Below are 27,823 nucleotides of genomic sequence, written 5' to 3' on the forward strand. Positions count from 1 at the left end.
TGGGTTATATCACAGTATTAAAATAAGGATTTGACTTTTGAGCAGATACGGGTTTTTTCTTATATTTCAGCCCATATATTAAGGATGCAAGGGTATTGGTAAGGGATAATAAAATTCCTATTACTGGCATTAACAAAAATTGCAACAATTTAATTCCTTATGAGAATGGAGAAAAACTGAAAAAATAAGAATATATCTGGAGAATATATGAAGATAAAATGTTATGGATCTACTTATAGATTTTTAATTGGGCCTAAGAGTAATGGATATTCTTTAAAAAAAACCTTTTGTTCAGCAATCCTTAAAATGTTCTACTCTGAAATAATATCCATTCAATCTATTCTGGTAAATGCCAAAACCAACCTCCCAAAATCTTGGCATCCATTGGATAATTAAATATATTTGATCTTTATAAAAATATTTCCTTGTTTTTTGTGTTATCTTTTTCTTAATGAATATCCTACTATAAAAGAGTAAATGCATTTTTGATAGATTACTATTTTTGCCTTGGTAATACGATCAAATAAACCTAGATTCTAAGGGAGGGTTGTTAGATAAAAAAAATTCACACTCTGAGTGTCAGTGGATATTTTAAACCACAAAATTAAATATATCAAGTACTATAAAGAACAGCCAAGTTATACACATACTGCTAAAAGAAATGAAGCTCTATATTTTTTTAAAAAAAATGTTGAGGTAAAGCCTCAAAATTATGGAATTAGAAATTGAATAACAAAATGGAATTCGTATCAAGTGAATTTTATATTCATGAGTCCTATTATATTTCTCCCTAGTTCATCATTGAGAAATGTTTCAACTGGATCTTCAAGACCTTCTAAAGTGTGTTTGGTGTGTGGAGATGAAGCATCCGGATGCCATTATGGAGTAGTGACATGTGGCAGTTGCAAAGTCTTCTTTAAGAGAGCAGTGGAAGGTAAATCCTCATGTGGGTCCCAATTTTATATTTTTTTCTGATATAATTATATAGAATTTCATTGCCTTTAACTTAAAAATATGTTAAATTTATTGTTCAAAAATTACTCAAGTAAATGCATGCATCTTTATCTGGAGAACACCTGGTTATAGTCTATTGATGTTGTTAAGCTAATCATTTTAATTTGCCTTCACAATTCTAGTTATTTGAAATCTGATTTATGTCTTCTGCCAGATCTAAAGCAAAAATTCTCTACAGCTACAAATAAACATATCCAAACCTTTCATAAGCTATGTAGTTTATGAAATTCTGTATAGAGACAAGCAGATGATGCATCCAACTGTTCCTCTGAAATACATAAATAATAACAAATATAGTTGAAAGCTAATTTTGGCATGACAGTTATACAGCTATGAGCCACCCTTTTGAGCATTTAGATTCTTGTTTTAAAAAGAAGTTGATTAGTTTGGAGAGGAGTTGAAGTTTCCATAAAGCCAATCTGGAATTCAGGTGACTGAAATAGGCTGCATGCAAAATCTGAAGCAAAGAACTCAAGTAAACAACATCTGTATATTTCTGTCAGAAAATGATTTGTTGAATTCTGTATTACACTTACCTTTTCACTTCAGTTGCCCTTTCTTCTTGACAGACTCTTTACCTCAACAATTTTCCTGTCATTCCCAGTTGTGTTCCTGTTTTTCATCAACATAATGTGTCTTCCTTTTTATCTAGACTTACTAGACTTTATAGTTGATTATGTTATTTAACTGTACTTACCTATGGAAATCTAAAAATTCATAGATATAGGGGAAAATATATAACCTAATTTGGTTTTTTAAAACTCTGTTTCTTATTTTTCTAATTTAAATATTTTCTGTTTTTCCATTGCATGGGAAGTGAAGATAAAATGATAAAACATAAGCTTGAGTAAAGTGGTGTTTAGTGCAGAAGCCAGTTCTGTCAAAAAAAGTAACTGATTCATGCAAATTGATGTTTATAAAAGTGGAATAATTCCCCTCCATGTCAATACTTCTCTGCATTGAGACAAAGCAACATATCTCCATAAAGGAAAAAGCCTCATCTAGATAGATGGACTGCAGAGATTAATGAAGATCTCTGATGGAATATTTTAATCAAAAATTATAAATGAATTACAAACTCAAAGTTTAATATAAAATTGTTATGACAACTTCATCTGGCTACTGATGTTTTAGTACTAGATAAGCTGTGATTAGTATTGACTACCTGACTTGTATATAGAAGTTTAGTTGATAATGTGTCAGTGTGACTGGAAAAACATCTGCATCAAAGCCTGTGGAAACATCTATTTGTCTGTTGCTAATATTTAAGGAATAATTAAGGTGGCTGCTGTGTTTGTATAGACACCCAGCATTTTAGCAACTTGCTAATGTTTTTGGTTTTTTTTACATCTGGAGATATTTTCACATCAGGGGTGAAATTCACTTACTTTCCCTACCAGTTCGCAAATATGCATGCATCGTCCATGCATGCGGAAAGCCTTCTGCACATGCACAAAGCCTTCTGCGTATGCAGAAATCTTTCTACGCATGTGCAGAGGCTTAAAATCATCGCAAAAAAGTGACGTCATGATGTCTGCGTGGGCGGGTGGAGCCTACCGCAGCTGCTGCTGCTACTGGTTCGCCTGAGCGGAATAGAACCAGTTGAATTTCACCCCGTTTCAGATGTAAGCTACAGAATGCTTCCATGTATTTTGACCAAATTTGGTAGTTTGGCAATCATATTGTTCCTGCAGCGTAACAGCAAGGTATCGGACCAGGTCACTTTTGACTGGGCTTGCTTCTTTCTCGTCTGCTTTTTGCAGCAAGTAAAAAAATTGACTAGAGAAATAGAGAAAAAAGAAATAAGCTATGCTAGTGTTTTGAAGTATATTGTTAATTGAGATGGGATGAATGAATACATAACCTTAACTTTATATATAATTACTTTGGATTGTGTTCTGTTCTGTTCTGTTCCTCTGTTCTTATATGCCTTGCTACTCTTCATGGAGTTGCATCCAAATGCTTCCAAAGGAAGTAGTGCTCATGTATCAAGATCTAAAATAAATTTCAGTGTTGTAATATGCTGCATACTAGCAATTTGTAGATGACAATTTTTAAATATTGTGCTATCTCTGTATCTACAAAGATCAAAACTAGGTGAGCAATGGTTTTCCCTGTGACAGTTTATGAAAGCAAAAAAGGGACTTTGAAGTAGGAAGACAGAAGGTGTAATGATGCTTTGAACTTTGATGCTGGAAAAGACTCCTGAGAATACCTTGACTAATCAAGGAAATAAACAAATGAATCATTCAACAAATCAATGCTAAGTTCTTAGTTGAGGCACAATTATCCAAGCTGAAAATAACATATTTTGGACGTATTATGCAAAAACTCCCTGCTCTCTTGAAAAGTTCTGGGAAAGGTGGATTTGATAGCACATAATTAATCAATGCTACATATTATATTTTAGAATGGTCTATGTAAAAATTGGATATAAGTAACATTAAAAACTTACAAATGGTTTTTTTTTCTATTTCTTAAAAGACGGATTTAAAAGAAGGTTGATTTAAATTATCCTTACCTGCTGCTTTCTGTCATGTATTATTTTTATCTGAAACATTTATTAGCACAATCTTTTATATTATACTTCTCTGTATTCTCCTTTTACTTCAGCACTAATGGAACTAGTATTTTTCCATTGAATTCTGCAGTTTCTTTAATTCATTTTTCAAGGCCAGTATCCCCTTAGAATTCAACATTTATTTATTTGGCTTTCTAGTATTATCATAGAATCTGTTTTTAGATGCAGAGTCTTCCAAACACCACACGTAAGCTATTCACCATTTATCATGACAACCTGTTTTAATATATTCTGGAAATATTGAAAAATTTACTGTAGTGAATACAGAGTTGACTAAAATATGGTTCATTGTATTGAATTATGTGTAAATTAAGATATATTAATTTTCACTGCAGATATTCTAAGCATAATTGTATCTAGTGCAGCCTGTTTTTATATATCTTGCTAATCCAACTTTCTTTAATTTGAGTGGATTTACTGCATTGTATGAACATGTTCACTATATTTTGAACATTACAACCATCAGAATTGAAATGTTTCTTTTTGGAAATAGTGTTTTGTTAATAAGCCTTTACTAAAGGAGGAAAGTTGTGTTCATTTCTTTCTTCTTCCTGAATTTCTGTGGTATGATTTTCAGTCTTTCAGTTGTGACTGACTCATACTTGGTACTTAATATTTTTATTGAGATGTAATAACAACATCAGGGAAAAGGAAATGGAGAGTAACATTTGTTTGATTCCCACATCATAATTTTATTTCTTCTAGAGAATTTACAGTTGTTTTATCTTCCTTTATTAACAAGGATAGCGGGTTGTTAGAATAATCAGTCACACTTCGGAAGCAAATGGGTCTCTGAATGTTCTGGGGTATTCTTGCAACCAGACTGCTTCTGCTGTTATTGTTCTGAGAATATGAAAATGCTTAGAACCATGGTTGAAATTACTTAGGCTAAGTTTATTTGTGCTTGTTTATGTGTGTTAACTGTGATAAGGATAGTTTGGACTGTGTAGTGCTCTTGCTTACGTCAAGTGCCTGATCTTCGGACCTTCCGTCGTGAGCTCAAAACACACCTATTTATTCAAGCGGGACTGGCATAATAGTGTCAAATTTTAATTTGGGGTTTTATTAATATTTTTAAAATTTTTAAACTAAATTTTAATATTCAGCCTTTTTGTAATTTGCTAGGTTTTAATTGTTTTAACTTGTATATATTTCGTGTTTTATCTTGGCTGTACACCGCCCTGAGTCCTTCGGGAGAAGGGCGGTATAAAAATTTAATAAAATAAAATAAATAAATAAATGATCATAAATACTGTGTTTCAAAAGGTATTTTGACGACAAATAGCATTACAATGTTTCTACCACCAGTTGATCTTACATAGTATCTAACAGGTTTAGGTATAATGTGCTTTGCGTATAAAGGGCTGATTCCTTGATCTGTATGTGAAATAGTGTTGTATACTGGGGCTAGTACATGATAAAATTTATATATATTCAGTACAGATAGACCTCAACTTACAGTCATTTGTTTGGTTCAAAGTTACAACAGCACTGGAAAAAAAATTAGTTACAACAGTTTTCACACTTGTGACTGTTGCAACATCCCCATGATAAAAATTCAGGTACTTGTCAACCAACATTTATTTACGACAGTCACAGTTTACTGAGATCATGTGATCATCATTTGCAACCTTCCCAGTCAGCTTCCAACAAGCAAAGCAAAAAGCAGGAACTGGAATGAACAATTAGGTGATTTACTTAACAGCTGCAGTGATCTGCTTAAAAACCAGGACAAAAAAAGATAACACAAACAGGCCCAATTCATTTAACTGCCTTAGGAACAGAACGGAATGGAAATTCCGATCCAATTTGAGGTTGTAAGTTGAGTACTACCTGTAAACATTAAACAAGTGAAAAGTTTTTGTACATTAGTGCTACATATTTCTCCTTAATAATTTCTTATATGAAAACAAAATTCTCTTATGTTTTTATCACATTTGTTAAGAAATAAGGTACTTTTATCAGGCTGTTTGACATCTAAGACCTAATTCTATCCTTAGCAATGTTAGCTAAAACTGAAAATGATTTATTTATTTATTTATTTATTTTATTCAATTTTTATACCGCCCTTCTCCCGAAGGACTCAGGGCGGTGTACAGCCAAGTAAAAAATCACAGTATCAATATTAAAAGAGATTAAAACAAACATATTATAAAGTGGCCAGATTTAAAACGAATTAAAATATTAAAATATAAATAACCCAATGAAATTTTAACCCAATAAAATTTTAGGCCAGTCCCGCTTGAATAAATAAGTGCGTTTTCAGCTCACGGCGAAAGGTCCGAAGATCAGGCACTTGACGTAAACCAGGGGGAAGCTCATTCCAGAGCGTGGGAGCTCCCACAGAGAAGGCCCTTCCCCTGGGGGCCGCCAGCCGACATTGTTTGGCGGATGGCACCCTGAGAAGGCCCTCTCTGTGAGAGCGTACGGGTCGGTGGGAGGCAAACGGTAACAGCAGGCGGTCCCGTAAGTACCCGGGTCCTAAGCCATGGAGTGCTTTAAAGGTGGTGACCAAAATCTTAAAGCGCACCCGGAAGACCACAGGAAGCCAGTGCAGACTGCGCAGGAGAGGTGTTACATGGGAGCAACGAGTTGCTCCCACTATTACCCGCAGCTGCATTCTGACTAACTGCAGCCTCCGGGTGCACTTCAAGGGCAGCCCCATGTAGAGAGCATTGCAATAATCCAGGCGGGAAGTTACGAGGGCATGAGTGACCGTGCATAAGGCATCCCGGTCAAGGAAGGGGCGCAACTGGCGCACCAAGCGTACTTGGTGGAAGGCCCTCTTGGAGACGGCCGCCAAATGATCGTCAAACGACAGCCGCCCATCCAAGAGGACACCCAAGTTGCGCACCCTCTCCGTTGGGGCCAATAACTCGCCCCCCACAGACAGCTGCGGCTGCAGCTGGCTGAACCGGGGTGCCGGCATCCACAGCCACTCCGTCTTGGAGGGATTGAGCTTGAGTCTGTTTCTCCCCATCCAGACCCGTACGGCTTCCAGACACCGGGACAGCACTTCGACAGCTTCGTTGGGGTGGGAAAATGATGATGCTTATTTGTTCTGATATTATATTTTAAAACAGTGCAGACAAAAACTAATAACAGCATTCATTGTTTCAGACAAAAGTAAACTTTAAAAAAGAAAAGAGCAAGCCAATATTCCATGAGAGAATAATAAACCTGCCCATGCTATTGCTTTCTTATAGTTTACCTGACTATTTGTCGGTCTAGCTGCTATTATTTTATTAAGAATTTTAATTATAACAGTGAATACATACTAATTTTAAAGAAATAGAAGAGAAAAAAAGACTAAACCATGGAAAACAGAAAAAAAGAGATATGAATGAAAAAAAGTGAAAATATAATAAAGAAGACAAGAAAAGAAATATATAAAGAAGTGACTTCTACCTTCATCATAACAGATGTAAATAAATTCATATATTTTCATGGCTATATAAATTTAAATACTGGCAAGTTTAGGAAAACTTGTTACAAATGAATGTAGTTTTAAAAAGCTGACATTTTGTCCAACCAAAACAATCTTTAAAGGCTCTCTTGTATCCTCTTTACAAGTAGTTCTCAGCTTACAACCACAATTGTACCTGAAATCTTCAGTTGTTGACCAAAGTAGTAATTAAGTGAGATGTTATGTAACCATTTCGCTCAATAATTGCATTTCCAGCTTTGCCACTGGCAGTTAACTGATTGTGAGTTTGTTAAGCAGACTATGAGGGTTGGGGGAGGCCCTGAAAGATGCTGTGCATCGGACTCAGAGATAGAGGCAGGGCCGTCTGACATTTCCCAGCCATCAGAGAAGCAGCTGCCTTTGGATGCTGATATGAGTGAGGAAGAAGAACAGCTGGTGCCTGTTCCAGATGCACGTATGCGCAGAACAGTTAGGAGAGGTAAACAACGGAGGACAAGGAGTCGACTCGTGAAGCAAAGCGTGGCCCCTCCCTCGCTAGGGAATAAATAGAAGGAAAGGGGAGTGGTTGTCATACGACACAACAGTTCGTATTTCTGAAGCTTTTGCTCATTGTGTTTTGTGCATCAAAGATTGCTTTCCAGAACTTAATTTGCAGTCTTTCAGCTGGGAGCTCACAGCCTTGCAATTATCTCAAGGAACTGATAAAGTCTGTTGCTGCATTTAACTCCTTGCAGGATTCTTTCTTGGACTTTTCGGTGGGTGAATGCCATTAATTCACAAGAGGTAAAGAAAGAGGTTTTTTTTCATGAGGAGTCTGTTTCTTGCTTCTGCTAAGGCTGGGTCACAACACAGTATTTCTGCAGTCAGTCATAAGGGTAGGCAGACTGACAAGCTCCAATATTTTTAGCATGTGACCATGGGAAAGCTCAAATGGCCATAACTTTGGGGTATCGGTCATAAGTCTGTTCATTTGGCACCATTGTAATTTGAATGGTTGCTGAATGAACAGTTGTTAAGCAAAGATTGCCCATACTTGGTCAAACTGTTTTTTGTTCTTCCACAGGAGTGGTTTTCAAAGGTGGTTTGTCTGCTCCTATAGTTTCTATAGTTTCCCAATAATATTATACACTCATTAATTATTTCAGTTAGGTAATTTCAATTCTTTCTAGAATTATATGAAACTAATTTCGTCTGTTAACTTCTTTTTCCTTTAGCAGGATTCTTAGCATTAAGAACCACTTAGGTTTCACCGAAAGTCACCTTAACTTGCAAATCTCCTAAGTTTACAGAAATGCTATTTCCATAATATTGGACAGGGTGGGGGGAAGTACGACTGGTACAGATCCAATTCAATTATCTGGTTAAATGTACTGTTCGAAGCTAAATAATGTCTGTGGAGGCATGAGAAACATGTATTTGGCTTTGTGCCCCGCTGTGTTTACAAAGGACATATTGATCATTCTACCCTTGGCAAGGGTTAATTAAACACTTCACAGCAACAGTGAAAATAATTGTTACGGTCTCTTTTGTGAAACAAGTGAGAGTATCCATCACAAATTAAATTCCAGCTTGGTATTATGTACTGTATTATGTAATGTATCTTGATTTTTCTGCTTCTTTTAGGAACTTGTTCTTTAATTTTCTTTAAGGCATTTTATTGCATATAGCAATCACTCAATATCAATCATAATTACATCTTACTTCAGTAATAATAATAATTTATTTATTTATGTTCTACTTTTTACCTAATTATCCCACATAATGCCATAAAAATATCACATAACCATAGGTGATTAACAGTCAAATATAAAAATAATAAAATGCACAAACTTTAAAAATTTAAAAAAAATTATAAAATGCTGGCCTAAAACCTGAGGGAAAAGCTAGGTCTTAATGACTTTCTAAAAATCCAGGGAGAGATTTCTATTCTTATGGAATAGCCACTATAGAAAAGCATTGGTTTCTAGGTCCCACCAGATGGCATTATTTTGTATACAGGACCTGGAGGATACCTACCTATCTCACTTAATGGGACAAGCATATTGTATGTCCTTAGAATTATGTGGTCCCACAAATAATCTGGCCCTGTATTATACAAGTCTTTAGAAGTGATCATCATTGCTTTGAATTACACCTTTTAAAAAAAGGAAGTTAATGCAACTCATAGTAAACATGTTCCTCCAGAATTGCATGTGCTGCTGTATTTTGGACCAGTTGAAGTTTCTGCATGGTCTTCAAGGGCAAACTCACATATAGTACCATGTTTCCCAGAAAATAAGACCTGGTTTTATTTTATTTTCAGCCCCAAAATAAGCACCATGTCTTATTTTGAGGGGATGTTTTACCTGCTTACCTTAGGACCACCACAGCCAGAACTCCCATGCCCTGAACCTGTTGTCATGCCTCTGCCTGATTTTTTTTGTGGCTGCTTGTGACCAGTTGCTGCATGGTGCATCGCGCCAGTACCGCTTCTTGCGGCAGGACGCTATGTGCCTCATGCAGGTGCCACTGCTTACGGCAGGAGGCTGGTTGGCTCATCGCGCTGTTGCTATATTTTACTAAGTTTACAAACAGAAAATACTATATTTTCTGTTTGTTTGTACGTATGTTGGTTCCTTTGCAATTTGAAAATACTATAGTATGTATAACAGAATATTAAACATTGTGTTTAATATTAATGGAATATATCCAGGGTTGAATGATTGCATTTATACTTGCCGATGAGTTTCTCTGATTATTTATCTATCTGATATTATTAGGTGCCCCACATTAACTAACACATGTTTGACCCATACTTGATTACTGTTCACCTGCCTGGAATGCTCACTGTATTTCAGACATCATTACATTAGAGAGGGTCCAGAGATATTTTACTAGGAGAGTTCTCAAATCTTCTGCTCGAAATAAAATTCCCTATACCACAAGGCTTGAAATCTTAGGTCTAGAAAGCCTCGAACTATGTTGTCTATGTTTCGACCTATGCTTAGTTCATAAGATTATTCACCAAAACGTTCTATCTGTAAATGAATACTTTAATTTCAACAATAATAATACAAGGGCCATCAATAGATTTAAACTCAATATAATTTGCTCTAATTTTAATTATAGGAAATATGACTTCTGCAATAGAGTAGTAAATGTCTGGAACAATCTACCTGATCTTGTTGTTAGTCTCTCTAACCCCCATACCTTTTACCGTAAACTGTTTACCGTGGACTTTTCATGTTTCTTAAGAGGTCCCTAAGGGGGCGTGCATAAGTGCATCAGCATGCCTACCATCCCTGTCCTACTCTTCCCAATTATATGTAATCATTCTATGTGTTTTATCCTTTTTTGTGTGTGCCAAACAATTTTCATGTGTCCATGTCTGTGTCTACTCTGTTACTTGTTTTCTTGTATTTCTTGACAAACAAACAAATACATAAACAAATAAATGTCTTATATCAAATTTGAAAGGTCCTATCACTTTCGTACTGCAGACTTTGGGTATTCATGAAAGGAATGTAGGTACAGATGTTAATAATTCTTTTTTCTCAAGTGGTACCTCTCAGAGCTTGCTTGTTTTCTTGCAGATGTTTCATTACCCAAACTACCGTATTTTTCAATGTATAAGACGCACCTTAATTTGGGGGGAGGAAAACAAGAAAACAAGAATTCTACCTCTGCCCATTGGCCTGATGCAATTTACAGAGCCACGTTTCAGGCGGCGGCCAGTTTCCCTCCAATATGCTTTAGTAAACCAGCGAGGAAAGCATTTTCAGGTGGCAGCGCCAGCCGCATTTTTGGGATTTGGGGAGGAAAGTGCTTTGCATAGTGTAGCAGGGAATGGGGGTGGAGGGGTTGATCGGTCGTTTGAAGGGGAGGGGGAAGCTGCACCCAGATAAAATGCTTTCCTCCCTTGTTCCCTGAAGTGAATAGGGGCGGGGTTAGAGTTGGAATAGGGGCGGGGTTAGAGTTGCAAAGGAAATCACCTTGGGGAACCAGGAAGGAAAGCATTTTCAGGTCTCAAGGTCTCGGAGGATGTGGCTGACTTCTACAAGAGAAACAGGGGAGGACCCAGGCTGATGGGGGTGGGGGGGGAAACCTTCCTGGATGCCACCGGCTTTGGCTCTTTCCTCAGTGAAAGTCCTCTGCAAGGACTGCATGATGGAGAGGTGCCGGGTGCTGTGGCTGAAGAGCCAGCTTAGCAAGTACTACAAAGCCATCTGCAACCTCCTCAAAACAGCTTGATGGTGAAGATCTTATCCGGGGCAGCCTGAGTGGGGGGGCAGGGGGCCAAAGCATCAGCACCCCCAGGTCTTCCGTCTCTGCTCCTCCCACACAGACCACGGCGCTGCAGTTAAGAGCGTGCATCTTCCCCCTTGTTGTGACCCAGGTTCCTGGACCCGGACTCCTGGACTCGTATGATTCAGAAAGTGAGGGAGAAGACCTGGCAAGCCCTGCTTCTCTTGGGCCCTCTCCCTCCCTGGCACCCACTCAAAGGGAGGAGGAGGGGCCGGCAAGGCCTGATTCTCCCGAGCCTTCTTCTGATTTGGCAACACCCCAAGAACAGTTTTGGAGTGATGCAAGACTGCGCAGACGTGACCGGCGCGCGCAGCAGAGGAAGCGTTGGGACAAAGCCAAGGAATGATGGTCATGCAGTGACATCTGCAGAGACTATAAATAGGAGGCGGGACTTCCTGGTTTTTTGTCTTGGACAAAGCAATGAATTTGCGCAGGCAAACTGTATCAATGGAGGGAAGAATATATTCGTGAGTAATTCTGGCCTTATCTATAATTTCCTCATTATCTCCAGAGACTTGGCAGGCCCGTGGGTAGACGTGGCCAGGACATTTATCTATATAAATAAAGTAGAAGAGAAGGCCTTTGACTGACTCTTTGTTGGGAGTATTGGAGGAAGGAAACAGAACACCCCTCCCTTTCAAATGACCGATCAACCCTCCATCCCATTCCCTGCTATGCTATGCAAAGTGCTTTCCTCCCCGAATCCAAAAGCATGCCATGCGGTTGGCACTGCTGCCTGAAAATGCTTTCCTTTCTGGTTCCCCAAAGTGATTTCCTTTGCAACCCTATCCCCGCCCCTATTCCTTGCTATGCTATGCAAAGGAAAGCGCTTTGGGGAACCAGGGAGGAAAGCATTTTCAGGTGGTAGGTGGATTCAGGGAGGAAAGCGCCTCAACCGGGTCAAGGAATGCACTATTCCCCGACTCCAGCCTTTCCCCGGAGCCGCCTCCCGCTCTTCCTTCACGTATACTTACCTACTTCCAGTGGCTGGCTGCCAGGAAAGGCAAGCATCCAAAAGTTACCAGAGCCGCTCTCCTTGAATATACCGCTGCCATCGCTGCCTTGTTCCATGCGCCGGCTGCACAAGGGCACACCGTTTATTTCATTCATTCATCAGCAGCAGGTTGGGTGTGCACTTGCGCAGCCGGCGCATGGAACAAGGCGGTGATATATTCAAGGATAGCAGCTCCAGTAACTTTTGGACACTTGCCTTTCCTGGCAGCCAGCCGCTGGAGGAAGGTAAGCATACGTGAAGGAAGAGTGGGCGGTGGCTCTGGGGAAAGGCTGGAGTCGGGAAATGGTGCATTCCCTGACCCGGTTGAGGCAGGCGGCGAGCAGGTGGCAGCTCCAGGGCCTCGGGGAATGGGGCATCCCTGGGCCCCGGCCCCTGACCCTGATCGGCAAACCAGCCCAGTCTTCGCTACCTATCCGATAGCATTTCACCCTTGTCGAAAATGTCCAAAGGGTGGGGGCTGGCAGGTGGGCGGGGCTATATTTGGTGTATAAGACGCACCCAGATTTTCACCCTCTTTTGGGGGATAAAAAGGTGCATCTTATACACCAAAAAGTACGGTAGGTAATATCATCAGTGCTAGTAAGGAGTGCAGTTTGCTGTTAGTTTATATTCTAGTAGCTTGCCTGTTAGTGTTTGTGAGAATGGTCATAGAGATTCTTCGGTTGGGCTGTTTGCTTTTGGCTTGAGTTTCTTGGGGTATTGTTTACTTGATTGTTGGTATGATGTTAACCTCGGAGTTAAATCCATGCTGAACTGGGTGCTGGTAGCTGGTGGAGAGGTACTTTTTGTTCCTTTTTGGGCTGGATGATAGTCTTTTTTGAATAGTCTCTAAATGTTGTTAATGTCTATGTCTCTGTTGTTGGCTGATTTGTCAAGAGTACCAAGCTTCTACAAATTCCCTGGCGTTTTTGGACTTGAAAGTTCTATTCTTAAAATAATGTCAGTCCAAACTGTGGAAGTTTACAATCATTATTTACACATGAAAGATGTTAAATTCTTTGCATTTCTGGAAGCTATCTGCACCTGCACTTCAAGTAGTGAATTTAGTGCATTTATAGACAAGTATTTAAAGTAATATAATTATTGGTTAACAATAACTTGCTTCTACTATGTGTATGAGCAATGTATTATTACTAAACGTTTCCTATTTCCTATCTTTTTCCCTAGCAATTATATATAATTTGATTTTTTTTTGAACAAAGTACATAAATTATGCCTTTATAGGTTTTTAATTTTTTTAAATGTTGAATTGACTATATTCATATTTAAAACATTACACTACTTTTATTGTTTTCCTGCTTATTTATATTCTGATCACCTAAATAAAATATTTTCCCATATTTCATTATAGTTTGTTTTCTAAGTGGAAAGCAGTATTTCTTTGCTTTAAATTTGGGGCTAACCTGATCTAGACAACATGTTTGATATAACTTAAGAGAATGCATTTTACTTAATGTTATAATGCAGCCATTTTTAATTAGCTGCCCTATTTCTAATGAGATCTAATATTACTTGCCCTGGAAGTATTTTTAGTAACAAATTTATTTTTAACTTTACAGTGAACCACACCCAGCTTTATATAATATTGGTCAAAATACTATAATAGAACAAGTTCAAACACAAGGTCCAATATTGCAGTATGCATTGAGATTCATTTACGTGCAAGATATTATATTTCATATCCCCTTCGCCTATAATTCTCTACTGGTGTTTCTTTCAAAGACAAATAGTGTTTTCTGTAATTGGAGGCAACAGTATAGATTCACAATTATCAGACAATAAGGTTCTTTAATTAGTTACTATGTGTCACTTATCTATTTCAGTGAATACACAAGGGACTAGCGTTTTAAAAAAATCAAAGTCATATAAAAATATATAAACACAGATTTAATTAACAATGACTCTTGTATTAACTTCATTTAACAATTAAAAGACTGGCCAAAGAAATGTGTCTACCAGTATTTACTTGTTTAAACGCTGAGAGAGTGGGTGCCCAATGTAGCACTTCAGATGGAGTTTAGGTTGCCTGGGTGCAATGCAGAAAAATTCCCAATTTTGTGTATTAGAAGTATGGGCCTTTGATAACTAGACATCCTCGAAAACTATCGCAAAGATGGTTATTCTGAAGGGCTTGTAATGTTTTGATTGCAATATAATTAAATCTATCATTTATTGATTGATTCAATTTATATGCTTCCCAACTTACAGTTCAAGATGATTGACGACAATGTTCTGGTTCAGCCTTTCTCAGTTTAGATTGCTTCAGTATGTTAATGTAGTAAGAAGAAGTCGGACACTAACTACTCTAGTGTAAATAATCAAGTGAATGATGCAAATGAATTCTCTAACTAAAAATGAGTCTTGGAGTCTTTTCAGATAGAAATGCTTCATGCCTTTAATCAAACAAAAAATCAAATAACAGTTACCTTTACTTTACTTTCTGAAAGTCTTTTTGAACCTGAGAATTGGATATGTATGGTTCAATGCTTTGTATGTCCAAAGAAATCCACTGTAGAAGCAGTTGTCTCTACAGACATGCACTTCCTTGTTCACATAAGAGAAAACATAGTTACCTACTGCATCAAAGTGAAGGAAGCAGGGTGAACATATCCTTAAAAAAAATCCACCTTGCAATCAATTGTTCTGTGGTATCAGTGTTAGAATAATTGAAGTAGCTGTAGGGTTAATTTAATTTAGGCCTTTACATTTAAGATGGGGTGGTGTTTATGGTAAAAACACTTCAGATATTATCTCCCCTTTAATACTCCTTTCTTACTAAACAACCCAACAAAATAAGATAAGAACTACTTTACTATTTTTGATAAAGCTATCCTACATTTAACCCGGTTAGGAAATGAAGCAAAGTGGAAGATGCTTTGCAAGTCTGTTTCAGTATTTTTCAAATTTTCTTGTTTATATATATGCTTTCAGTTGGTCCCTCGTTTGTAACCTGTAAAGAATTGTTAGCTTCACTAATAAGGTTGGCTAGGCATAATGAGGTTACCTGGCCCCATATAAGAAATGGTAAGATAAATTGGGCAGGGGTCTATTTTATACTGTAACAAAGAGAAAACAAAATGTATATTGAAGTATGAATGCAGTAGAACAGAGATGTCACATGCAACACATGCTGGCTACGCTCAAGCCCGGTTTAGTGAAGGGGTAAAAAGGCCAGATACATCATGTGACACTGCCGTGACAATGTGAGTTTGACACTGGTACAGTAGGGAAAAAATCTAATGAGATTAAAAGAATATTATTGTAAAAAAAAAGGAGAAAAAGATAGAAAGAAGTGAAAAAATATTTTAGAAAAAATATTTTGCATTCACAGTGATCACGAAATAGACAGCATAACATAGTTAAGATAATTAAAAGAATGCACTTAGTTTAATTATTTTTTTAATTTGGCATGTTATAATTTATCAGATTGTTTATTCAAAGTTAATTATTAGCATAAATAGACAACCATTGTATGTTTTAATATTCTAGCAGTGGAATTCACCTAGTTTATGGGATTTTCTGATTTCTTCTTCATTTATAAACAAGAATTTTGAGCTCTGGTCATTTGAACTGCTTATGAGAATAACTAAAAGCAGCAACAAGGCAGGAGTTAGAAGGAGTCAAGGAAGAAAAGGAATATGACAATCATTAAAGATATGTGAATCTAAAGTTCCCGAAATATGCTGGGACAATCACGCTAGTTAGTTGCTTTTTGAATACTACTGCATCAAGCTTGTTTTGAAGAAGGCTTTACTTTTAGTCAATACATTGAGTTTCAGTTCTGAAGTTCTTGGAAATATTAGTAACAGTGCCTACTACATATTTATTCAGAAATGTATCCCTTATTATTAAGTATCTTATTCTTGTATATGTACTCATGTTAGTAATAACATTATCATTATCATTATATTGAAGATCAAAAGGGTTGAATTGATTTAAAAAAAATTCTGTCCTTATATTTTCTCAACAGTTAGAAATTTCAACTTTCAGAATTGGCAGTCAATATGGGAACGTTGAGATGTGAAATCCCAATTCATATAGGACATCAGTATAGAGATCAGTAATTAAAGAGTTAGTTAAAGAGAACATTATAAGAAGTGTTGTAATAAGATTATTTCCAAATGGGAAAGAAGAAAACAACAAATATTTAAAATGTAAAGTTTGAACAACCAGTTTGAAATAAATTATAGTTATAGTTTCTTCATATAATGATAGAGTTAGAGGAAGCCAGTCTATCCATGAAGTTAAGTTCATAGTTAGTTCATAGCTGGCTGTCGGGGGCGAGTTATTGGCCCCAATGGACAGGGTGCGCAACTTGGGCGTCCTCCTGGATGGGCGGCTGTCGTTTGATGATCATTTGGCGGCCGTCTCCAGGAGGGCTTTTTACCAAGTACGCTTGGTCCGCCAGTTGCGCCCCTTCCTTGACCGGGATGCCTTATGCACAGTCACTCACGCTCTTGTCACTTCCCGTTTGGATTATTGCAATGCTCTCTACATGGGGCTGCCCTTGAAGTGCACCCGGAGGCTGCAGCTAGTCCAGAATGCAGCTGCGCAGGTAATAGTGGGAGCAACTCGTTGCTCCCATGTAACACCAATCCTGCGCGGCTTGCACTGGCTTCCTGTGGTCTTTCGGGTGCGCTTTAAGATTTTGGTCACCACCTTCAAAGCGCTCCATGGCTTAGGGCCCGGGTACTTATGGGACCGCCTGCTGTTACCGCATGCCTCCCACCGACCCATACGCTCTCACAGAGAGGGTCTTCTCAGGGTGCCGTCCGCCAAACAATGTTGGCTGGCGGCCCCCAGGGGAAGGGCCTTTTCTGTGGGAGCTCCTACGCTCTGGAACGAACTTCTCCTGGACTACGTCAAGTGCCTGATCTTCGGATCTTTCGCCGTGAGCTGAAAACGCATTTATTTATTCAAGCGGGACTGGCATAATATTTTTAATATTTTTAATATTTTAAATTTTAACTGGGGTTTTATCATTATATGGTTTATAATTTTAAATTTTAAACCTTTAAATTTGGCCATTTTTTCTAATATGTTCGGTTTTAAATTGTCGTTTTAATTGTACATTTTTGTGTTTTTTATCTTTGGCTTTACACCGCCCTGAGTCCTTCGGGAGAAGGGCGGTATAAAAATTTAATAAATAAATAAATAAATAAATAGTTTAATTTATAGTGGGTCACCTCACAAAGTATCTGACAGTGAATATTTCATAAATTAAAAACAAACAAACTAATAGCTCTCTTTAATCCCCAACATCATAGACAAATTAAAATTGGATTTACATCATTGGTAGAATTGGCATGAAATCACTAAATACATTAATTATTAGGAAATATTTATTTTGATATGAAAAATCATACTTAACCCATATTCATTTTGTAATTGCTTAAAAATATTTTTCTGTCTTAATTAAACCAGTAATAAAAATGAAATTTGTCATCCAGCATGTTTAAAAGGTACCGTGTTAGAGAAATGTTTGTTAGCATCTGCTTTTACAGAAATATGGAACATAGCAAAAAATATGAAATGCAGAAAATTTAATACTATATCATTTTAAGGCAGTGAATAACTGATACCTCCAAGAATAATAAAGATACTTTTTGTTTTGTTTTGCTCTTTCTACTTAATGAGAATGATTCAATTTAGTTGGCTAAATAATAGTCATGTTATTTGTAGAATGGGTATTTTTCTAAAATTGATAAAACAAGAGAAAGCATGGGTAGAATTAAAAAAACTTGAATAAAATATAGATAGATAAAGGTAAATGAAATAAAGTTATAATCTTCCAGGGAACTTGCAAAAAGGGGCTAGAAAATTACTAGGCAGTCCATGGAACCCCATGGACAGGATTAAAATGTTTTATTTATTTGTTTGTTTGTTTGTTTGTTTATTTGTTTGTTTGTTTGTTGCATTTGTATACCGCCCTTCTCCTGAAGGACTCAGGGCGGTTAACAGCCAATTTAAAAGATACAATAAATATACAATAAAAACAAAACTAAAATTTATATAAATAGTGGCCAAAATTAAAAACTAAGTAATATAAAAACTAAAACCCCATTTAAAATTACTTAATCAGGCTAGCCCAGCTCGACGGAATAAAAGAGTCTTCAATTCACGGCGGAAAGTCCGAAGGTCGGGGAGTTGGCGAAGCCCCGGAGGCAGCTCATTCCAGAGGGCAGGAGCCCCCACAGAGAAGGCCCTACCCCTGGGGGGTTGCCAGGCGACATTGTTTCACCGACGGTACCCCAAGGAGGCCCTCCCTGTGGGAGCGCACAGGTCGGTGGGAGGCTGTTTGTGGCAGTAGGCGGTCCCGTAAATAGCCCGGTCCTAAGCCATGGAACGCTTTAAAGATGATAATCAACACCTTGAATTACACCCGAAAGACCACCGGGAGCCAGTGCAGCCCGCGCAGGATAGGTGTTATATGGGAGCCACGAGGTGCTCCCTCTGTAACCCGCGCGGCCGCATTCTGGACCAGTTGGAGCTTCCGGGTACTCTTCAAGGGGAGCCCCATGTAGAGAGCATTGCAGTAGTCCAGGCGAGATGTGACGAGGGCATGGGTGACTGTGCGCAGCGCAACCCGGTCCAGAAAGGGATGCAACTGGCGGATCAGGCGGACCTGATAAAAAGCCCCCCTGGCGACGGCCCTCAGATGATCTTCAAAAGACAGCCGCGCATCCAGGAGGACGCCTAAGTTGCATACCCTCTCCGTGGGGGCCAACGACTCGCCCCCAACAGTCAGCAATGGAGTAAGCTGGCTGTACCGGGAAACCGGCATCCACAGCCACTCGGTCTTCAAGGGATTGAGCCGAAGTCTGTTCCTCCCCATCCAGACCCATACGGCTTCCAGACACCGGGACCTGACATCAACGGCCTCGTTGGGGCTAGAAGGAAATTGCCTTGTTCTCTCAAATAATGGGAAAATGGTGCCCTTATGACACCAAAAAAGTGGTATGTATGCTAACTGTCAACTCTGAAATGAAGCCATCCTTTGTGGCCTCTGATGGCTGAAGCCATCCTTTGCTGCCTCATAGTTGCCATGAACCCTGAGAGGGGGACGGGAGGAGGGAAATAGATAGACCAGCTAACCATCAAAATAAAAAGTTTTCTGTGAAAACCAAGGTCATCTTAACAGGGGCTGTTGAAGGAGGAGAGGAGTGACAAAGCAGCCTGCCAGCTATATTCATTGGACAATGTGACCCGTGACATCTGGGAGGCGGAACTTTTGCTCTTTCAATTAGGTGAACTTTTAGAGTTGGTTTTCACTGGCTGTTCCGATATGATGTATCCAATAAACATGTTCTCTGAGGAACCAGCCTCAGAGCTCTGCTTTTGATGGGTGTGTTACTCAGAATGCTGACAATATATACCATAAGTTTCTTTTTTCTTAATTTAAATTAGTGCTTGAACTGGACATTCTTATATGCAGTTGATTGCATGTTTGATTGAATTATTGGACAATTATTATATTATCTTTAATTTATAGTATTTAGGTAAAGACTTGAAATTTGGGTCCCTTTTTCATACTCAATAATTTGGATAATAAATCATATGATTACTAATAGTGTAATATAAACTTATCTATGGAGATTCTCAACCATCCAGATCATGGTTGTTCCAAAGGCAACTGGACTTTCTGGTTTTTCTTTCACTTCTTTCACTTCTCATCCAAGAAGCTTCTTCAGCTCTAGTTTTCTTAGAAGACATTTCACTTCTTATCCAAGAAGCTATAATATAAACTGTTCGTAATATAAACTGTTTGATATTTGCATTGTATGCTCTGCAGATAAAATATTCTACCCTTCTCCTACCTTCTTGTTCAAACTGAAAAAGGAGAATTCATTCTGAAATGTATTTCAAAAGAAAATTTTGATGAAATTCTTATGAATCAAACAATCTTGTACTGATTTAGTGTGAGGTAGACAAGAATTCTGAGTATCTTGTCTTTCACTGTATGGTCATCTCAGCAGTACAATTCTTTCTCACTTTCTTAGGTTTTAATTTCTTACTTCTTAGGTTTTTAATTATCAGATGATCTTCAAAGACAGCCGCGCATCCAGGAGGACGCCTAAGTTGCATACCCTCTCCGTGGGGCCAACGACTCGCCCCAACAGTCAGCAATGGAGTAAGCTGGCTGTACCGGAAACCGGCATCCACAGCCACTCGGTCTTCAAGGGAGCCCCATGTAGAGAGCATTGCAGTAGTCCAGGCGAGATGTGACGAGGGCATGGGTGACTGTGCGCAGCGCAACCCGGTCCAGAAAGGGATGCAACTGGCGGATCAGGCGGACCTGATAAAAAGCCCCCCTGGCGACGGCCCTCAGATGATCTTCAAAAGACAGCCGCGCATCCAGGAGGACGCCTAAGTTGCATACCCTCTCCGTGGGGGCCAACGACTCGCCCCCAACAGTCAGCAATGGAGTAAGCTGGCTGTACCGGGAAACCGGCATCCACAGCCACTCGGTCTTCAAGGGATTGAGCCGAAGTCTGTTCCTCCCCATCCAGACCCATACGGCTTCCAGACACCGGGACCTGACATCAACGGCCTCGTTGGGGCTAGAAGGAAATTGCCTTGTTCTCTCAAATAATGGGAAAATGGTGCCCTTATGACACCAAAAAAGTGGTATGTATGCTAACTGTCAACTCTGAAATGAAGCCATCCTTTGTGGCCTCTGATGGCTGAAGCCATCCTTTGCTGCCTCATAGTTGCCATGAACCCTGAGAGGGGGACGGGAGGAGGGAAATAGATAGACCAGCTAACCATCAAAATAAAAAGTTTTCTGTGAAAACCAAGGTCATCTTAACAGGGGCTGTTGAAGGAGGAGAGGAGTGACAAAGCAGCCTGCCAGCTATATTCATTGGACAATGTGACCCGTGACATCTGGGAGGCGGAACTTTTGCTCTTTCAATTAGGTGAACTTTTAGAGTTGGTTTTCACTGGCTGTTCCGATATGATGTATCCAATAAACATGTTCTCTGAGGAACCAGCCTCAGAGCTCTGCTTTTGATGGGTGTGTTACTCAGAATGCTGACAATATATACCATAAGTTTCTTTTTTCTTAATTTAAATTAGTGCTTGAACTGGACATTCTTATATGCAGTTGATTGCATGTTTGATTGAATTATTGGACAATTATTATATTATCTTTAATTTATAGTATTTAGGTAAAGACTTGAAATTTGGGTCCCTTTTTCATACTCAATAATTTGGATAATAAATCATATGATTACTAATAGTGTAATATAAACTTATCTATGGAGATTCTCAACCATCCAGATCATGGTTGTTCCAAAGGCAACTGGACTTTCTGGTTTTTCTTTCACTTCTTTCACTTCTCATCCAAGAAGCTTCTTCAGCTCTAGTTTTCTTAGAAGACATTTCACTTCTTATCCAAGAAGCTATAATATAAACTGTTCGTAATATAAACTGTTTGATATTTGCATTGTATGCTCTGCAGATAAAATATTCTACCCTTCTCCTACCTTCTTGTTCAAACTGAAAAAGGAGAATTCATTCTGAAATGTATTTCAAAAGAAAATTTTGATGAAATTCTTATGAATCAAACAATCTTGTACTGATTTAGTGTGAGGTAGACAAGAATTCTGAGTATCTTGTCTTTCACTGTATGGTCATCTCAGCAGTACAATTCTTTCTCACTTTCTTAGGTTTTAATTTCTTACTTCTTAGGTTTTTAATTATCAGACAATGAGTGAAACAAGGATGCAGTTTGCTTCTCTCATTTTAACTTTATATTCATTATTAGTAGAAGTTTGACAAGTTGTATCCCAGTGCTGACCAACAAATTTCTTTTCTCAATGATACAAATGTGAAAAAATCTCAATGATACAAGTGAGTCTTAGAACCTTGCCTGATGTTACAGAGGAAAGACTGCTTGACAGGTACAATTAAACTAAAATCTTCTTCCATTATCAGTCATCAGTAGTTTTAGTACCAATCAATCGAAAATTTTTAAATATCTCAATGTTTCTCTACAAGGGTCAGCAATCTGGCAAGCACAACAAGGGCCATCACCACCTGGGTCCACAAACTCTGAAATGCTATTCTCTGAGATGGCAATAATTATGTCCCAGATGCAACAGAAATATTTAGAACTAAGGTCATGAGCCATCTGTTATACAGGGCACAAATTTGCTATTAGTATGACATGTGTTCTGTTGAAGCTGTCCAATCCAAGTTTCCATGTACTCTGCGAATAGCCCAATAGGTATCTAAATCTCCAATAAGACTGGAATCTGGTTTCGTCTCATGCATATTCCTTCACTACCTGAAATTTGTTCGTATGAGTGTCTTCCCCATGTTATTTGACTTTGCAGGATAACTTTGTGTTATCATGAAAGTCAGAGTTGATCTACATTTTAAAAAAATTGGCTTATCAACTCTATTTAACTGCTTGGTTGGAGTTAAAGCAATGAACTTTTATGGCTTCAGATATTTAATATGACTTAAGTACAAATGCTGTATGCATGGGGCACGTTTGTTTGGAAGTCCCTTGCAAATTGTCTAACGAATATCTAAAAACAAGGATAACCTTTAAACCAGTGGTTGAATTCAATTTTTTTTACTACTGGTTCTGTGGGCGTGGCTTGGTGGGTGTTGCAGGGAAAAGATACTGCAAAATCTCTATTCCCACCCCACTCCAGGGGAAAGATACTGGAAAATCTCCATTCCCTCCCCACTCTGGGGCCAGTGAGAGGTGGTATTTGCCAGTTCTCCAAACTATTCAAAATTTCCGCTACCGGTTCTCCAGAACCTGTTAGAACCTGCTGAATAGCACACCTCCTTTAAACTTGTTTGATCTAATATCCTCACTCCTAGAAGAAAGATTCAATAATATACGTGTAAAGAGGGAAAATATTCCTGTCCACAGAGGGAATCAATTTCTCACTACAATTTACACTGCTCTTTTTATAAGGCTTGCTAAACTGACCTAATAATGCCTTTACCAAGCCCTAGTTATGATACCTCAGAAAAAGAGAATGCCTTCCTTTCAGCTAACATTTAGAGTAGAATAACAGAGTTGGAAGGGACCTTCCGTCTAGTTCAACCCCATGCTCAGGCAGGAAACCTTGTATACTGTTGAGACAAATAATTTGATATCTAGAGAAGGATTACTATATTTCATTCAATAATTGTTGCTGTTTATGATTATCAATATCTTTCATAATTTCTTCTTTCAGAATTATATTTTAATTATACTTACATGTATACATTTTGATTAGTTTTATGTTATTTGACCATGAATCAGTAAAATAAATAAATAACTGATGAAGTTATTGGCAAAACTCCTATTATATAATGATGAACGTGGGAAATTAGGGAAGCTTCGGAGTGATTTCATTCATTCATGCATGCATGCATTCTATTTCTACTCCACCCATTTCACTTAAATGATCTGAATTGTTTATTACACAACATATATCTCATAATATAAAATATAAACAAAGGAATTAGAAAAAAAGAAGAATTAAAAACCCTAAAATAAAGATACCCCAAGTTGGAGTTAAAAAGTTAAAAAGATGGAGAGAACATCCTCATGATCTGAATTACCCTTAAGATCACATAGCACTGTCTGATGTCCATATCAATTGTCAGAGCCAGAACTTCACTCTCCAGCTAAAGGTTAAAAGAGTGGGGCCCACCTTACCTTTGGGACAGTGGCACAGAAGACTTTCTTCCTGGATCCCAACAGTCAACATTCTTTAAATGACAGTCTGCAACATACCCTCCCTGTCCAATGAGGTGGAATAGGACAATGTAATTGGAATGAGGCAGTTTCCTTAGGTGGTCTCATGACATGATTGAGAGCTAAGTAACAGAAAGTAACATTGCTACTTCCAACAAGAAATATAATCAAGAGAAATGTGCCTTTGAATCTTCATTTTTTGTTTAAATGCTTGTACCGTTTTTCCAGAAATACTTTTTTTCACTTAATATCTATCTATCTATCTATCTATCTATCTATCTATCTATCTATCTATCTATCTATCTATCTATCTATCCATCCATATATCCTGTTGAGAAACTTTGTACCACTTACAATATAAAAACAGCAATATAAATTAAAACTTTAAATCATTGAACAATAAAAGTTAAATTTTAGTCTAATAATAGTCTAGTCTATTAAAAGACTCTAGTCTATTAATAGTCTAATAAAAGAAGAAAATCAAAAACTCCAAGAAAAATAAAAACAAAAAATGTAAGTTGAGAAATATATAAATGATTTCTGACCTTTTCAACAGATAATTAAAATTTCCTTTACAGTCTCTCCTCCATCTTAAATATTTTGCAAATCCACTCCTTCCTTTAATCAGCACCTTTCTTAATCTTCAAATCCTCAAATCCTCAATTCATGCTTTTATTTTTTCAGCAAAAAAAATCCCTATAATATTTACAATATTTCAAAAAATTCAGAAATGCCTTTTTTTCTGTCTCTCTATTTGAGTGAGTTACTCTGTTCTGGTTCTTTCTCCAGAAGAGAGGAAAGTGGAGGCCCTCAGGAGCAAATCTTCTGGTGGCTCCCATCATAGTGGAACAGGTCTATCTGATAGAGACCACTGAGAAATATATTGTCAACTTCAAACTGAACCTAGCAAAAGCCATCTTTTTGTTTCTCAGTTACCACACAGTATGGGGGTGGGGGTGGTGAAGAGGCTGGAATGTATTGGCAATGGAATGCATTGCCAGACACAACACCATGGGAACCAAGGTCATCTTCATAGGTGTCAAATGAAGAAAGAGAAGAGTGCCTAAGGAACCCACCAATTAACCTAATTGAACAATGTGACCAGTGACACTTGGGAAGGGAATCATTTACTATTTTAATTATACTGAAACCACAAGGAATATTTAGAGTTGGTTTTACAATTGATTGTGCCAATATAATGTATCCAATAAAAAGGTTCAAAGAAAATTCAGGTCTTAGAATTCTGATTTGCTTTGGTGTTAATCGGAACCTTGACATATATATCTCCAAGAAGGAAGCTGCCTTCAATCACTCTGGGCATATCACCAACAATAAAAATAAAATTGAATGGACCACATAAAACTTCAGAACCAATTCCCACAATTTAAAAAAAAACAACCACCACCACAGGAAATAAAAAATCAGGCAGTTCAATAAGCACTTGAACTCAAAATATCAGCAAAATAAAAACCTACTTACCACTTTCCTAAAATGGATAGTATGAAGGCATCTAGGCTTCTATGGGCAAGCTACCTATAATGATGGGAAGCCATCCAGAAGACTTGCCCCTGAGGACCTCCACTGTCATCTCTTGAGGTGAAAGAATCAGGAGCCAAACAGTGGAAAGTTTATGCCATTGTCCCCACATCTTTCACAGAATTTTATTGAAAGACTGTACAGCTTGCAGTGATGCCATCTTTTTCCCTCCAGGGGGGAAAAATAACTATTAAGGAGGAATGATGATATTGCTGCAGGAGTTTATTTTCGTTTGCGAAACTATACTTTGTCAATCTAGGACCATCTAGTGATGAGGACTGCCTATTCAAGCATTTCATGTTTAAACAGGAAAGAAAGTATTGGTGCTATGTAGGAATAAATTAGTTATGTTGCAATAGATTGATAAACTGGAGATTATGTTTTTGAATGAATCTAATGTAAATGAAATAGAAGCAAAGGATTCCTAAGAGTCGGTTGACCAGTATTGCTTGCTTAGGCTGCCTGTTATATTTTGTAGCTACATGTACCAGTGTGTGGAAAAAATTCTGATGTTTGAAAGGCTGCTATACAAATAGAGGAAAGTGTAAATTTTGGAAAAATAAAAATGAGTTATATTATTTAAATATAGTAACTTTATTTTCTTACATATTTAAAACAACACATACTTTTTCTTAAATAATTTTTTTTGTTCTTGCCCCAGTTGTGCCCTTCACTTACATCTTCCAGTATGCTAGTATAAAATGTTGAAAGCTCAACAATTATATTTTCCCCAGCACCATATATTGTGATCAATCATTCGGCGATACATTTCATCCAATTTTCATACTTAAACCCAAGAGAAGTGGCTTATTACTTACTAGTTTACAATTACTTACTAGTTTACAGTCAGACTGTTCAGGCTTAAACAGAATTGGAAAAGTTAATTATCACAAGGTCTAGTTTGCTCTAACAATAAGTAACCAGTTATTGTAAAAAACTGAATATAGATGCAATATTTTATAATATGGCTTGGATTTGAACATGCTGTTGAATTTGCATTGCAAAATGTTTTTAGGGGCTGCACTAATTTATTTCCCAGACTGTTCTAACCAGTTTGAGAGCAGTAAAACAAGGTTATATAATTGACATGTGATGTAGCCTAAAATAGTGAATGCAAACATAGGCTGCTGTTGCTGGGCAGTTGGCAACTGCTAAAAGAGGGAAGAGAAAAGAAAACTCTTTAGTATATAAAATAGACTTTTTAAAGATTAAAATGCAATGTCAACAGAGCGTGTCCCCATTCTAGAGACATGTAGTGTGGAAAACCTTTATAGTTGTTCAGTAATACAGTAACCTTTTTAATAGTTTCATTAAAGGTATTTTCAATAATGTTAAGAAATTATTTCAAAACTGTTTCAAGAGCTAGGAATTTGAATTTCACATACAGGTATGTATGTTTTGCTCTTACTTCAAAACACAGAGCTTCTTGAACCACAGCTCAAATAACCTTTCCAGCCATCTATTCCTTACCTGTCTACTTTAGTAATTAGAGAGCTTGCAAGTGTGTGGCAGTATAATAGCACTGATTTGAATGGAGGTGATGCCCTGTAAGCTGCCAGCAAAATTTATTTCATAAGCAATTGGACAAAAAAAAAGGTAGGACTAGAATTAGCTGAGTATGTACAACAACAGTTAGAATTGTTTAAATTAGCTTAGTTAGACTGCCAGGGATGCTGCCCCATCGAAAATTGTATGGGTCAAGTATGCTTCCAAGACGTAAAGGCTTCTGCTTCTGCTTCCCCAGCTGGTTTCTTATCATTGATTTTCCACAGCATATTTTTATTTCATTCCGCTGGGTAAATAATTCAAAAAGCCATTTCAAATGTGAAATGAGACCCATTGTAAGTTATGTGAAGTTAATATAGCCAAGAAGCTGTTACTAATGTTTATTTATAAGCATGAAACAAGCTTATGGATGCGAAGATAGAGCCTGGCTTTGATTCTACAGAATTCTTCTATCGCTTAGCAAAAATAAACAAACAAAAAATCTGGGAGGTAATTTTCCTGCAGAGAAGAAAAAAAATCACATATGTGCATGTCTCAGCCAAATAGCATCAGAGAAAAGAAAAGAAAACTGGGTATCCATTAGAAACCTATCCCAATGATTTAATATATATAATAGGCAAAAACATTAGGGCTGAAAAAACTAGGCATACCCTGATTATTTTATGTGATTAGTAATATATTGCATCTGCTAAATAGTTAAGCTTATATTAATTTCATGTTATTTGTGGACATTTACATTACTGGCATAAT

General features: G+C 37.7%; 1 protein-coding gene across 7 annotated transcripts in view; it reads left to right on the forward strand.

Annotated features, from left to right (window-relative positions):
* NR3C2 (nuclear receptor subfamily 3 group C member 2) overlaps nt 1-27,823 on the forward strand; it is a 178,453-nt gene that overhangs the window by 95,518 nt on the left and 55,112 nt on the right. For 6 of the 7 annotated variants that reach the window (XM_058192764.1, XM_058192769.1, XM_058192768.1 and 3 more), the window contains one exon: nt 795-946. In XM_058192764.1, coding sequence (XP_058048747.1) covers nt 795-946 — 152 coding nt within the window. The remainder of the gene's footprint in view (nt 1-794; nt 947-27,823) is intronic. The other variant, XM_058192771.1, reaches the window with a different exon arrangement.

The sequence above is a fragment of the Ahaetulla prasina genome, chromosome 8 (assembly GCF_028640845.1).
Source record: "Ahaetulla prasina isolate Xishuangbanna chromosome 8, ASM2864084v1, whole genome shotgun sequence".
NCBI classification, from domain to species: Eukaryota; Metazoa; Chordata; class Lepidosauria; order Squamata; family Colubridae; genus Ahaetulla; species Ahaetulla prasina.